This window comes from Nuphar pumila, chromosome 6 (assembly GCF_984573655.1).
Source record: "Nuphar pumila chromosome 6, dmNupPumi1.hap1.1, whole genome shotgun sequence".
Lineage (NCBI taxonomy): Eukaryota > Viridiplantae > Streptophyta > Magnoliopsida > Nymphaeales > Nymphaeaceae > Nuphar > Nuphar pumila.
In genome coordinates this window covers 97,372,071-97,392,637 of record NC_143254.1, presented here as the reverse complement: position 1 = coordinate 97,392,637, position 20,567 = coordinate 97,372,071, and the positions used below count along the sequence as shown (strand labels likewise).

General features: G+C 37.7%; 1 protein-coding gene across 2 annotated transcripts in view; it reads left to right on the top strand.

Annotated features, from left to right (window-relative positions):
• LOC149835322 (uncharacterized) overlaps positions 1-19,420 on the top strand; it is a 32,669-nt gene extending 13,249 nt beyond the window's left edge. Inside the window, exons 7-17 of one of the 2 annotated variants that reach the window (XM_090010500.1) lie at positions 2,488-2,760; positions 2,846-2,989; positions 4,207-4,341; positions 4,460-4,558; positions 6,056-6,112; positions 6,213-6,346; positions 6,424-6,494; positions 18,144-18,262; positions 18,345-18,413; positions 18,534-18,632; positions 18,728-19,420. In XM_090010500.1, the coding sequence (XP_089866626.1) occupies positions 2,488-2,760; positions 2,846-2,989; positions 4,207-4,341; positions 4,460-4,558; positions 6,056-6,112; positions 6,213-6,346; positions 6,424-6,494; positions 18,144-18,262; positions 18,345-18,413; positions 18,534-18,632; positions 18,728-18,967 (1,440 nt within the window). In that variant the 3' untranslated portion in view covers positions 18,968-19,420. Of the gene's footprint in view, positions 1-2,487; positions 2,761-2,845; positions 2,990-4,206; positions 4,342-4,459; positions 4,559-6,055; positions 6,113-6,212; positions 6,347-6,423; positions 6,495-17,997; positions 18,263-18,344; positions 18,414-18,533; positions 18,633-18,727 lie in introns of those variants that run through there. The other variant, XM_090010501.1, reaches the window with a different exon arrangement.
• The last annotated feature ends 1,147 nt before the right edge of the window (positions 19,421-20,567 follow it).

The window sequence follows — 20,567 nt, the reverse complement described above, 5'->3', positions numbered from 1 at the left end:
GAAATCCACCCACCCACCAGATTCCTCCTAATGCTTTTTCTTTTTGTACATTTGCATGTCCATTTTCATACTATAAATTGTGAGTTAGGTGATTCTTCCGATATATTGAGTTGCTTTAGTTGATATGGTTCTCCATAAACTCAGCCAAGTCATTAAGCCTGGAATCAACTTGAAAGGCTCAATTATAGGTCTTTTTTTGTGCTGGAGCTTGGTTCAAAACATATCCAACTTTACTTCAATGTTTTTAATATCAGTAAGCCCTTGCTGCTGTGATCATGCAATATGTATGGGATAGTTAGGATTCATTTTTTTATATTATTATTGGATGTATTGAACCTTTAAAAGCATAGAAAGAGGTATATATCATCTATCTATCTCTATGCATGCAAAGAATTAAGGCATATTTGAACTTTAAATACAAAAAAGAGATAAGTTGTGAAACTAGTAATGTAATGCATGCACTACAAGTTAACATAATTCTAGTGCTTATGAAGTGTTTTGATGATTCATGTGAAAACATATACATATGAAGTCAGTTACAAAAATGCTTGTAATTTAAGACAATTAATTGCTGAAAGCTTCAAAGCTATGTCACATGGGTGCGGGTGCGGGAGCGGGTGCGGGTGCGGGGATTCGGCACTTCCAAAAAACCCGGGTGCGGGGGTGCGGCAGGGGCAAAAATGTAAAAAAAAAATTATATATATATATATATATATATAAATTTTTGAAGTTTTAACAGTTTAACATTTAACAGTAAACATTGTCATAAACTCATAATATGATTCATCATGCATGCAGTATATCAACCTAAATATCAAATTATCAATCAAATAAGTAAAGCAATTACATAAATCGACCTAAATATCAATCAAATAAGTATGCATAAAAGAACTAAATTACATACCAAAAAAAAAAGATGGGGGAGGGGCTCGGCCCCTCCTCTGTCGACCCAAAAAAAAAAAACAGATGGGGGAGGGGCTCGGCCCCTCCCCTGTCGACCCAAAAAAAAAAAACTGATGGGGGAGGGGCTCGGCCCCTCCCCTGTCGACCCAAAAAAAAAAAGATGGGGGAGGGGCTCGGCCCCTCCCCTGTCGACCCCAAAAAAAGAGGTAGATGGGGGAGGGGCTCGGCCCCTCCTGTGCCGAAAAATGAGGGAGCAGGGGAGGCTCAGCCCCTCCCCTGCCGACCCAACAAGAGACCGAGAGAGGGGGGGGGGTGCTCGGCCCCTCCCCAGCCGACCCAAGAAGACGAGAGACATACCTGCCAGCCGAGAGGAGGAGCCGAGAGGAGGAGTCTGGGAGGCGGAGCTGGGGGCGGCGGCGCTGGGGGCGGCGACGCTGGGGGCGGCGGAGCTGAGGCGGCGATGGGAGAGCTCGAGCTCAGGGGGAGAGAGAGGAGAGATTAGGGCAAAATTTTTTTTTGCCATAATCCTCCTTTTCATCGGGGGGGGGGGGAATTTTTGCCCAAAAATTTGGACAAAAATGACCCTGGATGCATTGACCGCACCCAGGGTCGTGTTGACCGCACCCGGTGCCGCACCCGCACGCGATCCCACGTCGCGTCGACGCGGGTGCGGCACCTGTTTTGCCGAGTCCCTGTGACATAGCTTCAAAGCAAAAACACAAAATGAAATCTTGAAGCTAAAACTACAAAAAATGAATGTCGATGTCTATAATTGTCAGCCACTGTGTGGAATGTATAAAAACATTACACACTGAACTAAAAAGTGAAGTGGCCAGAAATTTCCAAGCATGTGGGAGACACAGGTATTGTTGGCTGGTAGTAGGATCGAGGTAGCATTGCATGCAACTGAATTTTGTGAGTTGTTGACTTTAAGATGAAATGGTAGAAGGATAATCTTGATGAAGAGAAATAGCCATGACCCCCAAGATTCTCTGGGGTGAGGGGTGGCACATGTAGCATGATTGTTAATAATGATAACAAGTCACAAAGAGTTTAGTTATGTTATCAATATGTTACCAATATTACAACTTTGTTATTGGAGGAAAGAGATGACAAAATAAACATAAAACAAAAGAAATTGCACAAGTACCAATATGGATGATGTCTAATAGTAGTTTCAATTGCATGATACATACTAGATTCCAGCTTTAGTGAGAGTAATTCTTCTGCAGTGCATCTGTATACACATTTATGTGAGTGTGATATTTTTCCTTTAATTTTTATTTAGATGATTGTTTAGTGAAGAAAATATGTTGAACTTATTTTTGTGGGAGTTTATATCATCCCATGTTTTCTTTTCCTGTTGTGGCTTGTTGAAATTGATTTCTATTTTGTAAAACCAAGTTCAGTCTATGCTTACTATCATGCAACAATGGACATCCATTTTGTCTTTATCAAGAAATGGATGAATGGTTCTAATACACAATAGCCACGAGTTTTTTACCTTTTTCTTTCCAATTCTTTATCAAAATTTTACTGATTCCATGAAATTATTACTGATGCATCATGTGCTACTGTGTTCAGCACCTCCATCATGTTCTAATGTGCATGAGAAAACCTCAAGGAAGGGGGTTGGAAGTTGTGAGGAAACATATTGCATCATGCTTGTCAGAACTTGCATCTATGCGTGAATCATCAGGGTTCCTTGTCAGTAATGCATATGGGTCATCTCAAGTGGATGTTGAAGATAGAACAACAGCATCTGGTGGTCAGCCTGTTGGTTTTGATGCTAACTTAAATACTAAATTATCAGCTCCCACACCTCCACGTGCTATAAAAATTCTCAGCTGGAAAAAGGTGAATGCCTTGAAGAAATGCATTTAGAAGAAAAATTTCTGGGATTCTGTGTCAGTAATCTGAAGTGCTTTTCCTTTGTTGCCAGGCTCTTGAGTACTTTGAAAGGCTACTACAAGATCTAGATGTAATATGTTCTTTCTCTTTAGATCCACATATTGAAGAAGTTCTTCGATTTGTGGTCCAATTCCAAAAGTCTCAGCCTGATTTGGTTGCAAGAGCTCATCTGCAGGTTAGGCTTACAACTGCACATTAATCTATCTTTTTTGTTTTTACTTATGGCAACCATGTCTTTTTTTTTTTTAATAATTTCTACTCCTTTGTACCTTGTTTTTGTTTATTACATGCTTATTTGTGATGCACATATTTTTTTACACATTGACGCTTTATATGACAAACTTTGACTGCAATCACTCAACTCACAATGCATGTTTTCCAGGTGCTTGAAGACCCTGATAGGCTACTTTTGCTTAAAATGTTAGGCCCTGATTTTCAGGTTACAGCCCAAAGTTGAGGATCTGACAACTATTATATTAAGCACAGAATATGTCCTAATCTTTAAAATTTAAATCAAGGGAAAAAATTTAATGCATGGCTATATTGACCTTTCATTTTGTATATGGGCAAAGAGTGCATGTTTGTAATTGCTAAAGAATACATAAAAAAGCATAGACTATTCTATACAAGGTAATAATGCAATTTCTCAAAAACTAAAGTGCTCGATTCACGATGTATTCATACACACAAACAAGTTAGGGGTGAGTTGTGAGGCAAGGCAATTTATGGCTATTGGATGATGAAACATCACCTTGTAGGGAACAATGATATGGCTCAATTTTGTTCCTGTTACTACCTTTTCTGCCAAGAACTCCATCCCAAATCATGCAATTAATAAGATTGCTATTATTGGGGTTGGATGTTGAATGGTTGTTGGACTATCCCTCGTTAACAGGCCCATTTATTGTAGATGTCTGTTGGTTTTAATGAATCATCATGTGTTTGCAGATTTCTTAGAAAATATTTGTTAGATGAGTTGGTTTTTGTTCTTTTGCGACAGCTAGGTTGGGGTCCTGATTGAAGGTTCTTTCTTTAACATCATTCATAGGAAGCTTTATTTACTGACCACATGCACAAGTTCAGTGGGGTACTTTTCCAATTTCCTTTTGAGATTGATTTTGTTCAACTTTGGGTGGCGATATTGTCTTTATAAATAATAACTCATGCTGCCTTTTGTATTTATATCTTGGAAGCTCATTGATATGTTTGCAGTTGTCAGCATCTAAGGGGGCTTTGTGTATCCATCTGTAGATGGTCTCCTGGGACTTCTTTGTTATGGACATGTTAAGATTTAAATATTAGATGCTGTAATGTATAGTTCTTCTGAATAAATATCTTTTTTCTTTTTTGGAGGAAGTTTCTAATCCTCTGTGTTTGATTATGACAAAACAGCTTCTGCTGGTTCATGATGGGAAGCTATATGGGCGAGATCCTTTCCATGAAGTGATCTCTCTGGCTACAGCATTGCCTCACATAATGAGGAGTACAGAGTTACAGAAGCATGAATTTGTACAACGTTTGGGACAGGTTAGGTGATTTGTTGTCTTTTCCCATGGCTACTTGGCTTGAATCTTGTATGTCATTCTTTTTTTCAGTTTTAGTTATTTGTCCCATGCTTACTAGTTCTTAATCCTTGATGCTGTAGCTGCTAGTCAGCTTGCTCAAGATTCTTTGCACAAATGCTGCATGGCAAAGGCGTAAGCTTGGAAAGATCTTGCAAGATTGGAGTATCTTTTTGGGACAGGTCTGTTGACTTGTGTGAACTGAACAGCTTCTTCTACTGGGTCTCATTGCCTTTAAACTGCTTACAGAATTGCCTTTTTTTGTATTTTTGTCTTCATGATTATTCTCAATGAAGGATTAATTTTGAAGGATCTAGTGTTTAGTTATTACATTTCTATGTTTCATATGTCCAGGCCAAAAATACCCTCTAGGAAATATGCCTACATTTTTGGCTAATTTCTGGTATCTATCTATGCTGGAACTTGGCAGGAGACCCAGATGGAGACACTGCTACTTAGTTTCTGGTTTTGTTGGCACAAGAAACTCATTGAACTATCAGGTTTAAGATCTGCAATACCATACTTAGTGGCATTGTGCTTTTATCCGGTTCTGGTCAAATCTGGTGAGATCTATGTGTTTGTCATGCAGAAATATTTACTGTTCAAGGCTTTTTTGAGTTACATAGATCTAATCACCAGAATCTGGATCTAACCTTATGATGTGTTCAATATGCTCTATCTGCCACTCCTTTAAGCTTGATCACAACAAATAAATTGTGGAACTAAGTCACACGGATATGGATGCGAGAATGTGAGATTATGTGGGTACACTTGTGTACTACGATACTTTTCAAAAATTAGGACACAGGGACATGGCTGTAAACACACAAATATGTATGCATGCATGTATGTATGTATGTATGCATGCATGTATGTATGTATGTATGCATGTATGTATGTATGTATGTATGTATGTATGCATGTATGCATGCATGTATGTATGTATGTATGTATGTATGTATGTATGAAACAACAAATAATAAAACTAAGTTGAAATTGAAATATAATGTAATTGATATAAATTTTAAAATAAAAAGTACTCAGGTAAATACAAAATAAGTAAGATCTTAAAAGAAATAGATAAAGTCAATGACACAATGTTGATTGTGTGTGAAAACTGTTTTGACTGCGTCCATGAGTTTCTTGGAGCGTTTGAGTGTCATTCGTGTCGACATGGGATACACATGCTCAGTGAAGTGTCCGCATGACATAGTTGTAAAGAGAGTAACAAATCAGTGACATAGGTATGCACAAAATTGCCATTCCTAATAAATGGACCTAATTGTCGTGTTTGATTCAATGTTATTGTGATAAAACAGAGAATAGGTCATGCCAAACTATTCAAACCGGTAGTTGTAGTTTTCAGTGATTGGATCTACCCATTGTGCTTGTGTGTTTGCTTGATGGAGCCAGACTATTGGAAGTCCATGGTTTAGCAAAAAGAGGACCTATGCCAAGTGTTCTTAGACCTATTCTATTAACTTGTTTAGGAATTTGAAATTCTTTGGAACACATAGCATCGCTTTGATGCAAATCTTGGGGCCTTGGAATTGCCAAATCTGGTTCTGATTGAGCATTTCTATGTTTTCTGTCTTTCTGCCAAACCTCTGGCTGATTTATATTCTTTCTGCCTGCTTTGATATTCATTCTTTTGTTTAGATTTTTCTTGTCATTTTCAGCTGGAGATGAGTGGTTCAAGAGAATCTGGAGATACTTTGAATGCGCCAATTGATGAGGTATGTTAGCCTGAATGAGCTTACTGGTTGTATGGGTTTATTTGGCACTTCAATCCTCTGTTGCAGTTTGGTGCTATTTGACTGTTGACCTCCTCTGCAGAATTCATGCATGAACCTAGCAGCAAGTCTTGCTAATTGGACTGAAGAACATATTTACTGGATTGCTGCCCGTTTCCTTATGCTTGGATTTGAGCTGGAACTCTATTCTCCTAGTGAATACTGCATGGTTTATTGGTTGGTGTCTGCTTTTGTTTCACATTTCCCGTAACTGTGATTTTTGCAATATTGTCACTGCGAATTAATATGGACAGGTATCTTTACATTATATTCATCAAACTGATGGAGAAAGTTCAACTCAGAATATCTCAAAACACTGATGCATGTGAGTGCTGTCTGCATTATTTATTTATTTAAAATTTTCTTTCACCACCCTGGACCTACCCTGATGCAGTTATTGTTTTAAACATGCATGGACTTCTTGTGCTGGTTGTTCCCATTATCTGTATTTTTTTTTCATTTATGCAACTTATGTTAAGCTTCCTTGCAACAAACATGAGCCTTTTGTGTTAGTTGTAAGTTTGTTTTTTCGGATCTATCTTGTTGCTTTCCAACAACATGATTTTCATCCCTTTATATTATGAGCTGAGATCAAATGAAATGGTTGGATGGTTGATCACTTTTAGCCAATGATGGATGTTTAGGTTTGAATCCGAGATGGGTCTATCCCCAGATTAACCAGTAGAAAGAAAAGGCAAATGATTGAAGTCATGGGTTTGGCTGATATGTGCATAAGGATATAAATTTTTTATGTTTTGCTAACAATTTTGTTTTTTCATTACATCTGCATGTTGTGGGGACTTAATTTTTTGAACCATATTTTTCTTGAGAACTTAAGTAGCATGGATGTACCAGATGCATTTGGTTTATATGGTTCAATTGCTTTGGTCCATACATGATGTTTGGATATTAAAGTTGCTCCGTCTTAGCTGGAATCTTTTGGGTTTGAATCTAACATTGGGCTGTCTCCCAGATTGACAGTTAAAAAAGGAAAAACAAGAATGAAGCCATGCATGTATTTGAAACTTATGTTAAGTATCTGCATTTTTTGTTTTTAATATTGATTGCTAAATATTTCTTTTTTGCATCAGTCTGAGAAGATTCATTACCTCTATCTGAGTTTGTTTTGATCTTTTTAGTTGATCTTTTCTCCTGAGGCATATTCTCTTAAGAACTCTAATGATAAGAAACTTGAACTGCTGTCTTTACCAATTTGTTTTCTATTCATAAAGAGTAATGCGACTGTATAGGCTTGTTTTTGTAAAGAGAGTAGAACCACCAAACGAGAGCAAATGTCCACCAAAGTATCCAAATGGATAAACACAAACTATGGGCACACTAACAAAGGCCACTAAGGGCACACAGTATATAAAAATAATATTTTATTAACTTCACAAAATGTATGCAAGATGCATACTTACAATGGGGATAACACCCCTTATTTATACACACAAGAGAGCTAGTCTAGCCAGTAGACTAGTTCTAACCACAGTCTCGGATATCACCTATATTAAAGCTGTAAAATGGAAAAATGATATTAAAGGTAAACTATTGTGCTATTTTGAAAATATCAGCAATTTATATATATTGTGATGATATCGCTATCACAAACCCCAACAGCTGGTAATTTTTCAAAAGTGTTAGTGTAGGCTATGTCACATGGGTACTTTATGGGTACAAAGGGTACAACACAACAATTTCAAAAAATGAGGGTACGGGGACAAATATATATATATATATATATATATATATATATATATATATATAGAGAGAGAGAGAGAGAGAGAGAGAGAGAGAGAGAGAGAGAGAGAGAGAGAGAGAGATTGGGTCTGGATTAAGTGTGGATCCATATTAGGGTCTATATCAAAAATAAAAATAAAAATCTGTAAAGGGTGATTATAATTTTTGAAAATATGGGGGAGGGGAAGGTCCATATCAGAAATAAAAAAAAAATCTGTAAAGGGGGGGAGGAGGTGGCTGTAATTTTTGGAAAGAAGGGAGAGGGGAATGAATACTTTTTTTAATATTGGAAGGAAGAGGTTGAAGAGAGTATTCTCTCTTTCTCTCTCTCTTTCGTCTTCTTCTTGTCCTCCTCTTCCTCTTTCATCTTCTTCTTCCTTTTCCTCTTTCTTTTTTTCTTCTTCCTCCCCGCCTTTCACCAACATCAAACAAAAAAATGATTTGGGTCATGGTTGGACCCTGACCCGATTCGGACCGGCACGTAAGGATGCACACAAGCCGAGTTCGAGCCAAGCATAGGTTGTCTCAGCTCGAATAAAAAATAGTTGTTCAAGCTCGGCTTGAGTTTAAGCCAAGCTTAAACAACTTTTGTCCAAACTCAGCTCGAGTCGAACTCGAGCTTGGCTCGACTCAATCCGAGCATCTTTTATTTTAAAAATTGAACAACACGGAAAACAGTGGGTTTCGAACTACCCACCTCCTCCGTAAAAGGCCAACATCTTACCCATCTAAGCAAGGACACTTGATGTGTTAAATTTGCAACCGTAAATTGTACATATACTATACTCTGTGCATTATATAACTAATCAAACCAAGCTTAATCGGGCTAATCGAGCTCAACCGAGCTTGATTGCCTGATCAAGCTCAACTCGTTTATACCGAGCTTGAACTTGACTCATTTATCTACCCAAATGAGTTCGAGACAAGCTTAAATGAGTCGAGTTCGAGCTGAGCCCGAGTTAGCTCAGCTCGTTGTGCATCCCTACCAGCACGTACCCATGTTGTGTTCAGTACCTGTACTCGTGTTGGGCAATGTCAAAATGGGTATGGCTGCTCAATAGCTGTGTCTATGTAACATAGGTGTAGGGGTATGTTGGGATTTTAGAAAAAAAGGATATGTATGTCGTTAGTGGTGTTTTAAAAGGTTACTTTTGGTATTAATTTTTTAACTTTTCTCCTTATAGTTTTAAATCTTTTAACGTAAAGGGGTCTTTGACCTTGACCCTCGATACTCGATACTCTCGGTGGCTGCCTTGTGAATTGTGACAGGGAAAGAAAGAATATAAAGAGCAAGGGAAAGAAGAAAATAAGGAAGGAAGGAAAGAAAAAGAAGGAAAAAAATATGAAGGGAAGGAAAAAAATAAGGAAGAAAAACAAAACGCTTGCATAAAAAAACTCTTAATATGAAATAATCAGAAGTAAGTTTGAATTTTTTTCGACAAGCGAGATATTTTTGTAATGATGAAGATGGTATTTTGTTTATAAGATACACAACGGTTAATGCGCCTTTAGCCCAAAAGACTTTAGGTACATGGCTTGCAATAAATAAAGTTCTTGTAATTTCAATAATATGTCTATGTTTTATCTTAGCAAAACCATTTTGTTGTGGTGTGTGCGGACAAGATCTTTGATATGTAATGCCATATAAATTAAGGTAATCTTTAAACTCTTTACACAAAGACTTTCCTTGAATATATTTTATTATTAAACCTATTTTAACTAAGTTATGAAAAATTTGGAAATTTAAGAAGACTTCAGACTTATGTCTAATGAAATAAATCCAAGTATACCTAGAAAAATCATTCACAAATATCACATAATATACATATACACCTTTTGATATGCTTTGTGTGGGACCCCAAACATCCGAATGGACTAACTCAAGTGTTCTAGTAAAAAAAAACTTCTTTCATAGAAGGGTAATTTCTTAATTTTGCTAAGAATACAATCATTACAAGCAAAATTATCGATATTACAAAAAATTCAAACCTGAAAAATATGGAATTTTGGATACATTTGGATGTCCTAATCGTTTGTGCCACAAATCTAAATCTAATTTTTGGGTATTTCCAACAAGTCCAGTAGTAGAGGCAGTCCAGTAGTAGAGGCCTTATTATCTATGGCCTTCCTAATCAACTTCTCTGATTGACGATCTATGTAGTCAAAAGCGCTAGGCGGTGCCTAGTCGCTGGACCCCTAAAAAGACTAGTTGACTAGGTGGGACTAGTCGGTGCCCCAATTAAATATAAAAAGGGTACACAAAATATACATAAAAATATGTTTAATTCTTTTTCTAATAAGATGATTTCATTATACAAGTACAAAATTACATATTCTTTCACAAAATATATTAATATACATAACTAATATATATATATATATATATAATTATACACACAAATATATATCCATATATATATATAATTATTTATTTTAATTATTCATAGCATATTCGGTATAATCAACAAAATATGCTTTCAATCTTTTACCGAGGCACAATAACACATACATATATAAATAGCGTATTATATAATTCATAATGCTAAACATGCTTTCAAGATTTTATAGAAAAATTCATTAGAAACAAAGTAACACACACACACACACACTCTCACACACACACACACACTCTCACACACACACATATATAAACACAATCAATTAAAGTTAATTATGCATGTTTTTAATGTTTCACAGGAAAAACCTTAAAAGCAAAGTAACACACACACACACACACACACACATATATATATATATATATATAAAATAATAATTAAGCATGTTTCCATGATTTCACAGAACAAATCACATAAACACACTCACATATATATATATATAAACTGCCCTCACGCCTAGGCGCCTTAGTCGGTACCTAGTCAGCAAAATTGGTACCTTTTAAGATACCCACTTAGGAATTGCAAAGCCTAGGTGTTTTACTTAGCCTAGACCGACTAGGTGGACTAGTTGGTGCCTAGTTAGGGCTTTTGACTACATAGCTGACGATTCTTTACCCAACAACCATTTGATGATAAGTAGACGTTACATCCACGGTCTGATATTTGTGAGACAAATAAAATATTTAAATTTAGTTTAGAAATATAGCCAATTTTTTTAATTGATTTTGTTTTTTAAAGTTTTCAAGATTTCTTTCAAAATTCTCCGTTATTTTTATTTCAAGAGATGTACCATCGACAATGAAAACATTATACATGCTTGAATTAGTACGACATTCAGATAGAATATCAAGGTTTGGAGTCATATAAAATTATGCACCAGAGTCAAAGAGCTAAGGAGATTTATCGAGATCGAAATAGGATAAGATTGCGGCTCTGGTTGAGGAAGATGATCCTCTAATAAGAGGTTGAAGCATCTCCACCAATTAGGATAAGGACATGATTCCGACGAATGTATCTTGAGAGTAGCTCATGTCCTTAGTCTCTAAAGGTAGACCAATTGTAGCCACCTTCTTTTCCTTCATTTTCCTTAACTTTGGACACAAGGGTTTGATGTGTCCCGGTTCATGGCAGTAGTGAAAAATAACTTTCTTCTTGTTGTCATATTCGTTGCCTTGTCTCCCAGAGTGAGGTGGTTTGTATGTGCGAGCATCTAAGTCACACGGACTCGGCTAAGGAGGCACCACACCCGAGTCGACACTCCCCGACACGGGTGAGGACTCGGGTGCGGCTTCGGACTTGGCCCGGACTCGGTCAACGCCGAGTCAGACTCGGTCAACGAGTCGAGGCCGAGTCCGTCCACATTTTGGATTCGGTCAACTTTGACCAAGTCCAAAAATGTCCATTTTGATTTTTAAAATACGTTTTGGATCTGGGTCGAGTTGGGTCCGGACTCGACCCAGATCCAAATTTCATCTGCAGCCGAACCCTAAAAGGGGTTTATCGACAGGGGGAGGGGCTTACCCTCTTGATTTTGCCTCTCCCCCTCAGCCCCTGTAGCTTTCTCCTACACCCACGCCGGCGATCCAGACTCCGGCGATGGTACGCACAGGTGCTAGCCATCGTCTCCCCCTCCGTCAACACTGAACAGGTATGTCGACCCTCCTGCACCCTCTGCTCGCAGCCTCCCTCCTTGCACCCTCTGCTCGCAGAAGAGGGGCTCAACGCCTCTCTGTGCCTCCTATTCACAAAGGAGGGGCTTGGCCCCTCCTCGTTTCGCTTATGTCAGGTAGGCCCCTCCCCCGCACCCTCTGCTCGCAGAAGAGGGGCTCGCCCCCCTCCCTGCACCCTCTGCTCGTAGAAGAGGGGCTCGGTCCCTCCCTGTGCCTGAGCCCCTCCTCGTTTTCCTTTTATCGCAGGGGTAAGAAGTAGGAGTGGGGGAAGGAGGGGGCTCGACTGACAGGTCGGGCCTTGCCCCGCCGAACAACAGGGGAAACGAGGAGGGGCCGAGCCCCTCCTCATTTCCCTTTTGTTCAGCAGGGGTAAGAAGGAGGGGGCGGCAGGACCCCCCCCCCTCCTTGCACCCTCTACTCGCAGAAGAGGGGTTCGGCCCCTCCCTTTGCCTTCGATTCACAGAAGAGGGGCTCGGCCCCTCGTTTCCCTTCTGTCCGGCGTGGCAAGGCTCGGCCTGTCAGCCGAGCTCCCTCCTTCCCCCACTCCTTCTTACCCCTGTCGAACAAAACGGAAATGAGGAGAGGCTCGGCCCCTCCTCGTTTTCCCTGCTGCCTTTGGCTTTTTGGCAAGGGCGAAGCCCCTGGCACTGATAAGGTTCAGCAGGGGCTTGCCCTGCTCCTCCTTTTTGCGTTAGATAGGGGGTAGGCCCCCTATCTCGAACCTGGTTTGCAGAGGAGGGCCTGGTTTGAACCTGATTTGCACAGGGGAAACGAACCTGGAGCTCCTGTTACTAATATTTTGAAGTGTTTATTAACTTTATTTTATTTTTTTTTCAGTTTTCAGATATAATGGCGAATTCTAGCGGTAGTGTCAATACATTTGGTTCAAGTTCTAACCCTGAATTAGAAGTTTCTCAACCACTTTGGAGGCTTGTGACAAAAGGGGTAAAAGTTAGTAGTGGTGGTGGTGGGAATGTGTAGTTTCATTGTAATCTATGTAAGACTATTTTCACAGGTTCTTATACATGTGTGAAAGCACATCTTTTGCATATTCGTGGTCAAGGAATTAGGGCATGTTCTGGGGTTGACAAAGACATGTTAAAGCAATTAAAAAAAGAACAAGAGGAAGCTGAAAAGAAGAAAATTGCAGAGATGAGAAGCGATTCGATTAATTTGTCTTTTCCTATTGCTAGTGATATACAAGAAGAGCTTTTAAAGAAAAGAAAGATGGAAAGCAATAAAACAATACAAACGTCATTCAAAAACATGGCAAAAGCAGAAATTGATGAAAAGATTGGTTGATTCTTTTACTCAAGCTCAATTCCTTTTTATGTAGCTAGAAGTCTATACTGGAAAAATATGATTACATCTTTGACTAATTATAATTTGAGTGGTTATGTGCCTCCTAGTTCAGAAAAACTAAGAACAACCATTCTTGCAGAGACAAAAAATAGAATTGAAGACTTGTTAGATACCCAAAATTTGCATGGAAACGACATGGAGTGTCGATTGTTTCTGATGGGTGGACTGATATACAAAGGCGACCACTGATAAACTTCATTGCTTACTCACTTAATGGGCCAATCTTTTTGAAGATTGTTGATGCATCTGGAGAGTATAAAGATGCTGAATATTTAAAGAGATTATTTGTCGAAGTGATAAAAAAAGTGGGTGAAGAAAGTGTGGTGCAAATCATTACTGACAATGCTCCAATTTGCGGTCGTGCAGGAATGAATTTGGCAAGTGAAGATACATATTCACATATTTTTTGGATTCCTTTTACAGCACGCAATTTAAATTTGGCACTTAAGAGTATATGCAATCCATCAAAAGATGATACACATGCACGTGAAATGTGTTTATGAATTGAGGAAATAGTGCATGATGTTTGAAATATTAGAAATTTTGTTGTAAACCATCATCATGCTCTTTCTATATTTAATAGGCATTCTGATCTCAAGTTATTGAAAGTTGTTGAAACTCGTTTTGCTTCTCTCATTGTTATGATAAAAAGAATTAAGCAACTCAAGAATGCATTGATGATGATGGTGGCTGATCAAGATTGGGATTTTTATCGTACTGAAGATGATGTCAATGCTCAAGCTATCAAAAAATGCATCTGTGATGATTTTTGGTGGGATAAAATTATATATTTTATTGAATTTACAGAGCCTATTTGAGAAATATTGAGAGAAGTTAACAGAGATGTACCCATACTTCATAGAATTTATGAAATGTGGGACAATATGATTGAAAAAGTTCAAAGTATCATTTTTAAACATGAGAAGAAAGATATTGCACTTGATGATTCAGAATTTTACAATCATTTACATTCAGTTTTAGTGAGAAGATGGGATAAAAGCAATACACCTTTGCATTGCATGACACACTCTCTCAATCCAAAATACTATGCAAAAAAATGGTTGAGAGCAGGTGTTGGTCATGTTTCTCTAAATGAAGATCCTGAGATATCAAGAAATAAAATGATATGTTTGGGAAGACCTTTTAATGATCTTCACATGTTTAAGGTTGTAAATAGTGAGTTTGACAAGTTTTCTACTGGGAGATTTGATTCTTTAGCAGCACTCGTGGCAAGGGACGAGGAAGATCCCCTTAATTGGTGGGCAACATATGGATCAGAGACACCAAATCTGCAACGTCTTGCAATGAAATTGTTATCCCAACCTGCTACATCATCTTGTTGTGAAAGAAATTGGAGTACATATGCTCAAATTCACAACATTAAAAGAAACAAACTCACTAGTAAAAGAGCAGAGGATTTGGTTTATGTTCACTCAAATCTATGATTAATTTCTCACCGCACCAAAGAAGAGTATAGGTATTTTTTTTTTTTGTATTTAAAGTTTGTGTTTAAATATTTGTATTCAAAGTTTTAAGTTAGATACTAATATAGTCATTTTTTGATGCAGTTGTGGACCATCCAAGAATTGGGATGTAAATCCAGAAGATTTTGACTTGGAAGGAGAACATAATTTGCACTCTCAACATGGACTACCTCGATCCTGTTCTTCCCTCTAATTCAGACGATGAGGCAGATTTATGATAAGTTTTGTTGTTTATCACACTCACAAACTTCTTTATGTGTTATATTTTGGTAAGTTTGTGTTGTTAAGAATTATTTTTTTATTTTTGCTTTAAATTTTACAATCTTTATGTGTTAATTTATTGTTATATATATATATAGCCAAGTCCCTGTGTCCAAATTTTTTGGAATTGCGCCGCACCCGTGTCGCACCCGCACCCGCACCTGCACCCATGTGACATAGGCGAGCATAGGTTCCCGACATAGATACGACCAAGACGGATTTATCATCATTCTCTGGGGTGTATCTCTTCAACATATTTTCCTCTATATTTAGCTCCCCAATCGTGTCGACAATAGAGAGAATCTTTCTTCTATGGAGAAGAGCTTACTTGGTGGCTTCAAAATCGAGTCACAACCCTTTGATTAATTGGTAAAAATGCTCTGCATCTATTTGCTTTTGTCAGAGCTTAATATCTAAAGGACAATGCCACAAGATTTAAATAGAGTCAATTCTTTCCAAAGTTCAGATAAAGCATTATAGTATTTTTTAATGCTCATATCCCCTTGAGTTATGGTTTTAATCTTTTCTTGTAAATTTCACACACGTTCAATATCTTTGAGTGAATACATATTTTTAAGGTAGTCCCAAGCATCAGTGACATGCTCGCATGTTCAAACTTCTCTAGGGTAGAACATTTTTTAATGTCTATGCTATTGATAAGCCAAGACATTATTTTCGTGTCTCATTCTTCACTCCTTCCACTTTTTCTCATAATTAGTTATGGGCCTTATGACTTTAGTCCTCTCATCTCCTTGGAATGCTACATCATTTTTATTTTTGACTTTGGTGAGAAAAAGTTTAGGTTCTAGATCGGATCCATCCACTAATCCTCACAAACCCTTGCCCCAAATATGTTGTTTTACGATAGAATACCACATTACATAGTTTGTATTATTGAGCTTGATGGGCACAACAGGAGCACTCTCCTTGTCCTTCATGAATGATTACAAAGAAGCGAGAGAGAGTGAAGTTGATGTAGAGGAGAAGTACATCCACTTGAACCACCACGAACACTTGAGGAGCGATCCATGAGCACACGAACAATGAGATTGGCAACTTCAAAGATCAAGAGCACTATGACTTTGATACCATGTAAAGAAAGTAGAACCACCAAACGAGAGCAAATGTCCACCAAAGTATCCAAATTGACAAATACAAACAGCCACTATGGGCACACTCACAAAGGCCACTAAGGACACACACACCAAGAGAGCTCACAATATATAAAAGTAATATTTTATTAACTTCACAAAATATATGCAAGATGCATACTTACAATGGAGATAACACCCCTTATTTATACACACTAGAGAGAGCTAGTCTAGCTGTTAGACTAGTTCTAACGGCTAGGATCATATAGCAGTAAGGCTAGTCAACACTTGACTACAATAAAAAGAAAAAAATACATAAAAGAATAAAGAATTAAAAAAATGATAATATATATGCAATATGTACATTTTAACAGTTTTAAGCTCCAATCCAATTATTTCATATGAAATGATGTAGGAGATTAAAAAGATGTTTCATGTAAAATGTTGTTTTACCAAACAACAGTCACGCACACACGTGGGAGTGATCCTGTACTTACTGATTGTATTGGGTTGCTCGGGCAATCTACTAGTTTTTGGCCATTTGATGCTGGAAACTGATGGTTTGTTACAATTTCAAATGGCAGCATTTACCCTCAGTAAGCAGTCTGTGTGAGTTTGGAAACTGAGTTTTGCAATCTATTTTGCTTTGATACTGGTAATATCATCATCCGGTTCTCTTTTTTTACAACCTATTCACTAAATAAAGCTCCTTAGTTTGACTGGCAACAGATTAACCAGAAGCAGGGGTGTGTGATTTCCAGTCATTTTTGGCACTGGATGGTAAACTAGCAAATTCTAGAGATATGCTCTAGGGTATAGGAGATTTTTCCATATATATAATTGATTTATCTAAGTTGAAATCCTTTTATCTTAAGGTTGGGTTCAACTAGTTTAAAACTTTAAATTGCCAAAATATCGTTAAGCAAGTGACATTTTTTGAAAATCTGTTGTCACTTTTGGTGTCAAAGAAATTAAATGTATTTTTCCTAAAGTGCTTTTTGTGTTTTCAAACTGGGATCACCTTATCTTGTTCCACTTCGACTTTTCCTTGAAAAAAAGTCCTAGTCTACAACTAAAAATAGCATTGTAATTTTAAAAAATGTGACTGCCTTAAGGGTGTTTGAGTAATTTAGTCTAATTTCACAATCCAAGTTTTAAACTAGAGTTAAAACTTAGTTGGACACCGCACACGGATGCACACACACCCACACACACGTGTGTGTGTGTGTGTGCACATTATTGTATTGCTACTAATCTTTGTTTTCAAATTTCGTGAGATCTGTCAACTATAAATAGGGTAATGCATATGGGTCGCAACACAAATATCTTGGTCTCTTTGGTATCCATGGTGTCTAGAGTTTAGCTCAGAATCTTGCAAGGATATCACATGTTTTCCATTCTAATTAGAAGTTCTGTTACCTTTGAAGGAAAATCTAAAATAGTCTTAGGGTCACCCACCACGAGGTTTTCCTTGTTAATTATTGATGTTGGTCACTGAGAATATCAAGATAGTTCTGCATTTTAGCATGCTCTTTCTTGTTTAGAGTTTTCACAGCACAGGAAAAAAGACTAGCTAAGAAGTTGATTGTGATTCAGTGTCAAGCAGTGACTCTTGGTTTAGGACTAAGAATTTCAAATCGGCTTTTTCTTTGAAGTCATATCAAATCAGTACTGTTGTGAACTAGTTATGCTTGTCCCAAACTGCACTAATTAGCAATCTATCCCATGTGATGCCCACGTATCACATCCTCAATGCCCAGATTCGGAATCAAACCAAACTACCCCCATCACTTTAGTTTTGGTTCTGGTTTTGATTTGAGCCAGGCATTGTTGGGTAAAGCATCAGTTGCATTTGGATTGTCATGGTAAAAGTTAGCTGCATACAGGATCATGTGGTGGCTTGGCGCAGTTGTTCTCTATGATTATGAGCTTACATGGAAGACCTCGGTTTCTTTTTTTATCATCATCAGCCAAAAGAAAAGGGAAGAAGAAAAGGGAAGTCCCCAAGGACACGGCAAGAGAGGTTCGACTTTCGCCAACCATGTTGTTGCTTCAATGCTACATTTGTCTTTCAGAAGGGCTTGCAATGGTAAATTGAGCTTCCATGTAGAGTTGAAATAAGTGATGTTTACAGCATTTATGACAAATGACTAGTCCATTTTTTTCTTTAGATGCTTGCGGCTTTGGCTAATGAACGTCAAACATCTAAGAATCCGAGTGCTTTTAGCACTGAGCAAGAGGCATGTGCCCCTTTTCTTTTCAATTTTTATTCTTTTATCTTGGCTTCTTTTTTCATCTGAAAAGAAATGTACCTAGGAAAAGTTTATTTTTTTTCAAATACTCTTTCCTGCCCTATCCAGAGATTTTTGCAGCACTTCGATCTGCTACTGAAAGCACGTGTGCCTGATGGCATTTCATATCTCCTTTTCAAGGATTCAACTGCCCATGTGAATTTCTCTGTAAGTGATAGTGTTAAATAATGCTGATGTATCTGTTTTGTTACCAAAGTTTTGTGATTTAGACCATTGCTTTTCTCCTACATTGCATAAAACAGGCTATAGTGAAATACAATTATTTCCGAGACATCCAAAGGATTTCCAAGGAGCTCAAGGGTAGCTTTTCTGGAGACCCCGAGAGACTGTTGGAGCTTCGCCAAATAGAACAGGTTGCTGAGCACAACAGGATTGCATCGAATGTTATCCACCAAGTTGGTGCCTGCGACCCCTCCCTCGAGATATCATTCGTGTTCAGCCATCATTCTTCCTTTGCTGTTGCGGTCGTGAAGAGAGCTTAGAAGATGATCGAGCCTCTGATGTTGGGCCTTATGAATCAAAACCGTTGATGCATGATTAGTTCATCATAGAGCTATTTATTGCCAGTCTTCAGGGGCAGCATATACGAGTGCTCAGTATGCATTAATCATTGTCTTTATCATCTTCCCTCATGCTAATCCTAATTGCCAAAATGAGTTTTTGATTTTTGTTTGTCATGCTGTAGTGCTACTGCTGCACCATGTTGGTCGGGTGCAGTATTTATATTCTTGCCCTACAATTTTGTTGCCACCCCATGTATAAACTGCTTGATTCAGCTACAAAAATTTCCCCCCTTGTCATGGAGGAAATTGTTGTAAAATGCGAGAGTTTGTTCTGTAACCTTCATAAGAAATTGTTAATAAACTCGGGAACGGCTAAAGCCAGTTCATGTTAAAAAGTTTGGTTAGAATGTTGTTTTAGTTGAATAAGGCCAATGTTTTTATCTTTTACCTTTATTTTTGTATGATGTATACCAGTCTAATGAGACCAATGTTATCTTTTACCTTTATTTTTGCATGATATAATAATAATAATAATAATAATAATAATAAAAAAAATTTTGTGTTTGTGTGTGTGTGCAGTCTGATTGCCTGTGCACATCAGTGCACGCATGAGCATAATCAAGTATATATATATAATACTCGGGTCAGTTACCCAGCAAAAATCATGACCCAAACCCTGTCCGCATATTGCTTGGGTTGGGTTTGGGTTGGCACTTTGCATGCCCATATCCGAGAATTTGAGTTTGGGTTGGGTATCTGATACAAACCTGACCCGTTGACAGCCCTAGGATATCCATAGTTACAGCTATTCTTATATTTTGAATTTTATTTTTGAAAAATTCATGATAAAAGTGCTAATTTAAAAATGTCATGAGATGTGCGGTTGGTGATGGAGGGGGTTTCCCTTGGATTACCCAAAAAAATTCTAAATTATAAGATATTTTTGCCACTCACTTTATAATAAAAAAGCGATGATGGGAGTATTTTGACATGCCAGCACTTGGCAAAAAGGCGTCACAGTTTGGCACTTTTCCACAAAGAATTCAACAGTGGAGGAGTAAGATTCAAAATGTGAGTTTAACTGTGGCATTTATAAGGATTTCAGGACGTGCCTCAGTGTACCCCAACACCAGAAAAGCCTTTCAAGCTCACAACGGAAATCGAGTTATTTCTATTAGCAAAAATTAACGAGTACAGGCGCTTGCAAATTTTACATTTTCAACTTTCATATTTTGGAGTAGGGTTCTAAGGGTGCCCGAATTTCGATATCTAGCTAAACAGATTTTTATATAAAATTGTAGCTTCCAGTATTAAGTATATGTCAAAATTTGCCTGATCTAAACATTCTAGAACTAACTTCTTTGCAATAGGTATTGCAATTCATCATTGAAAGATTCATGGTCTGTTATCATTGCTGAAATTCTTTTTCTTGTTTTTAAAATCTAGTAAAAAACTTAATTCAATGCTTACGTAAGGTTTATTATTTTATTTACTTCTACACATCTATTAAGACAAAGTTTGACAACTCCAAACGTTTCTTTGATGGATTTAAGACCCATTCCATTTACCGTGTGTGTAA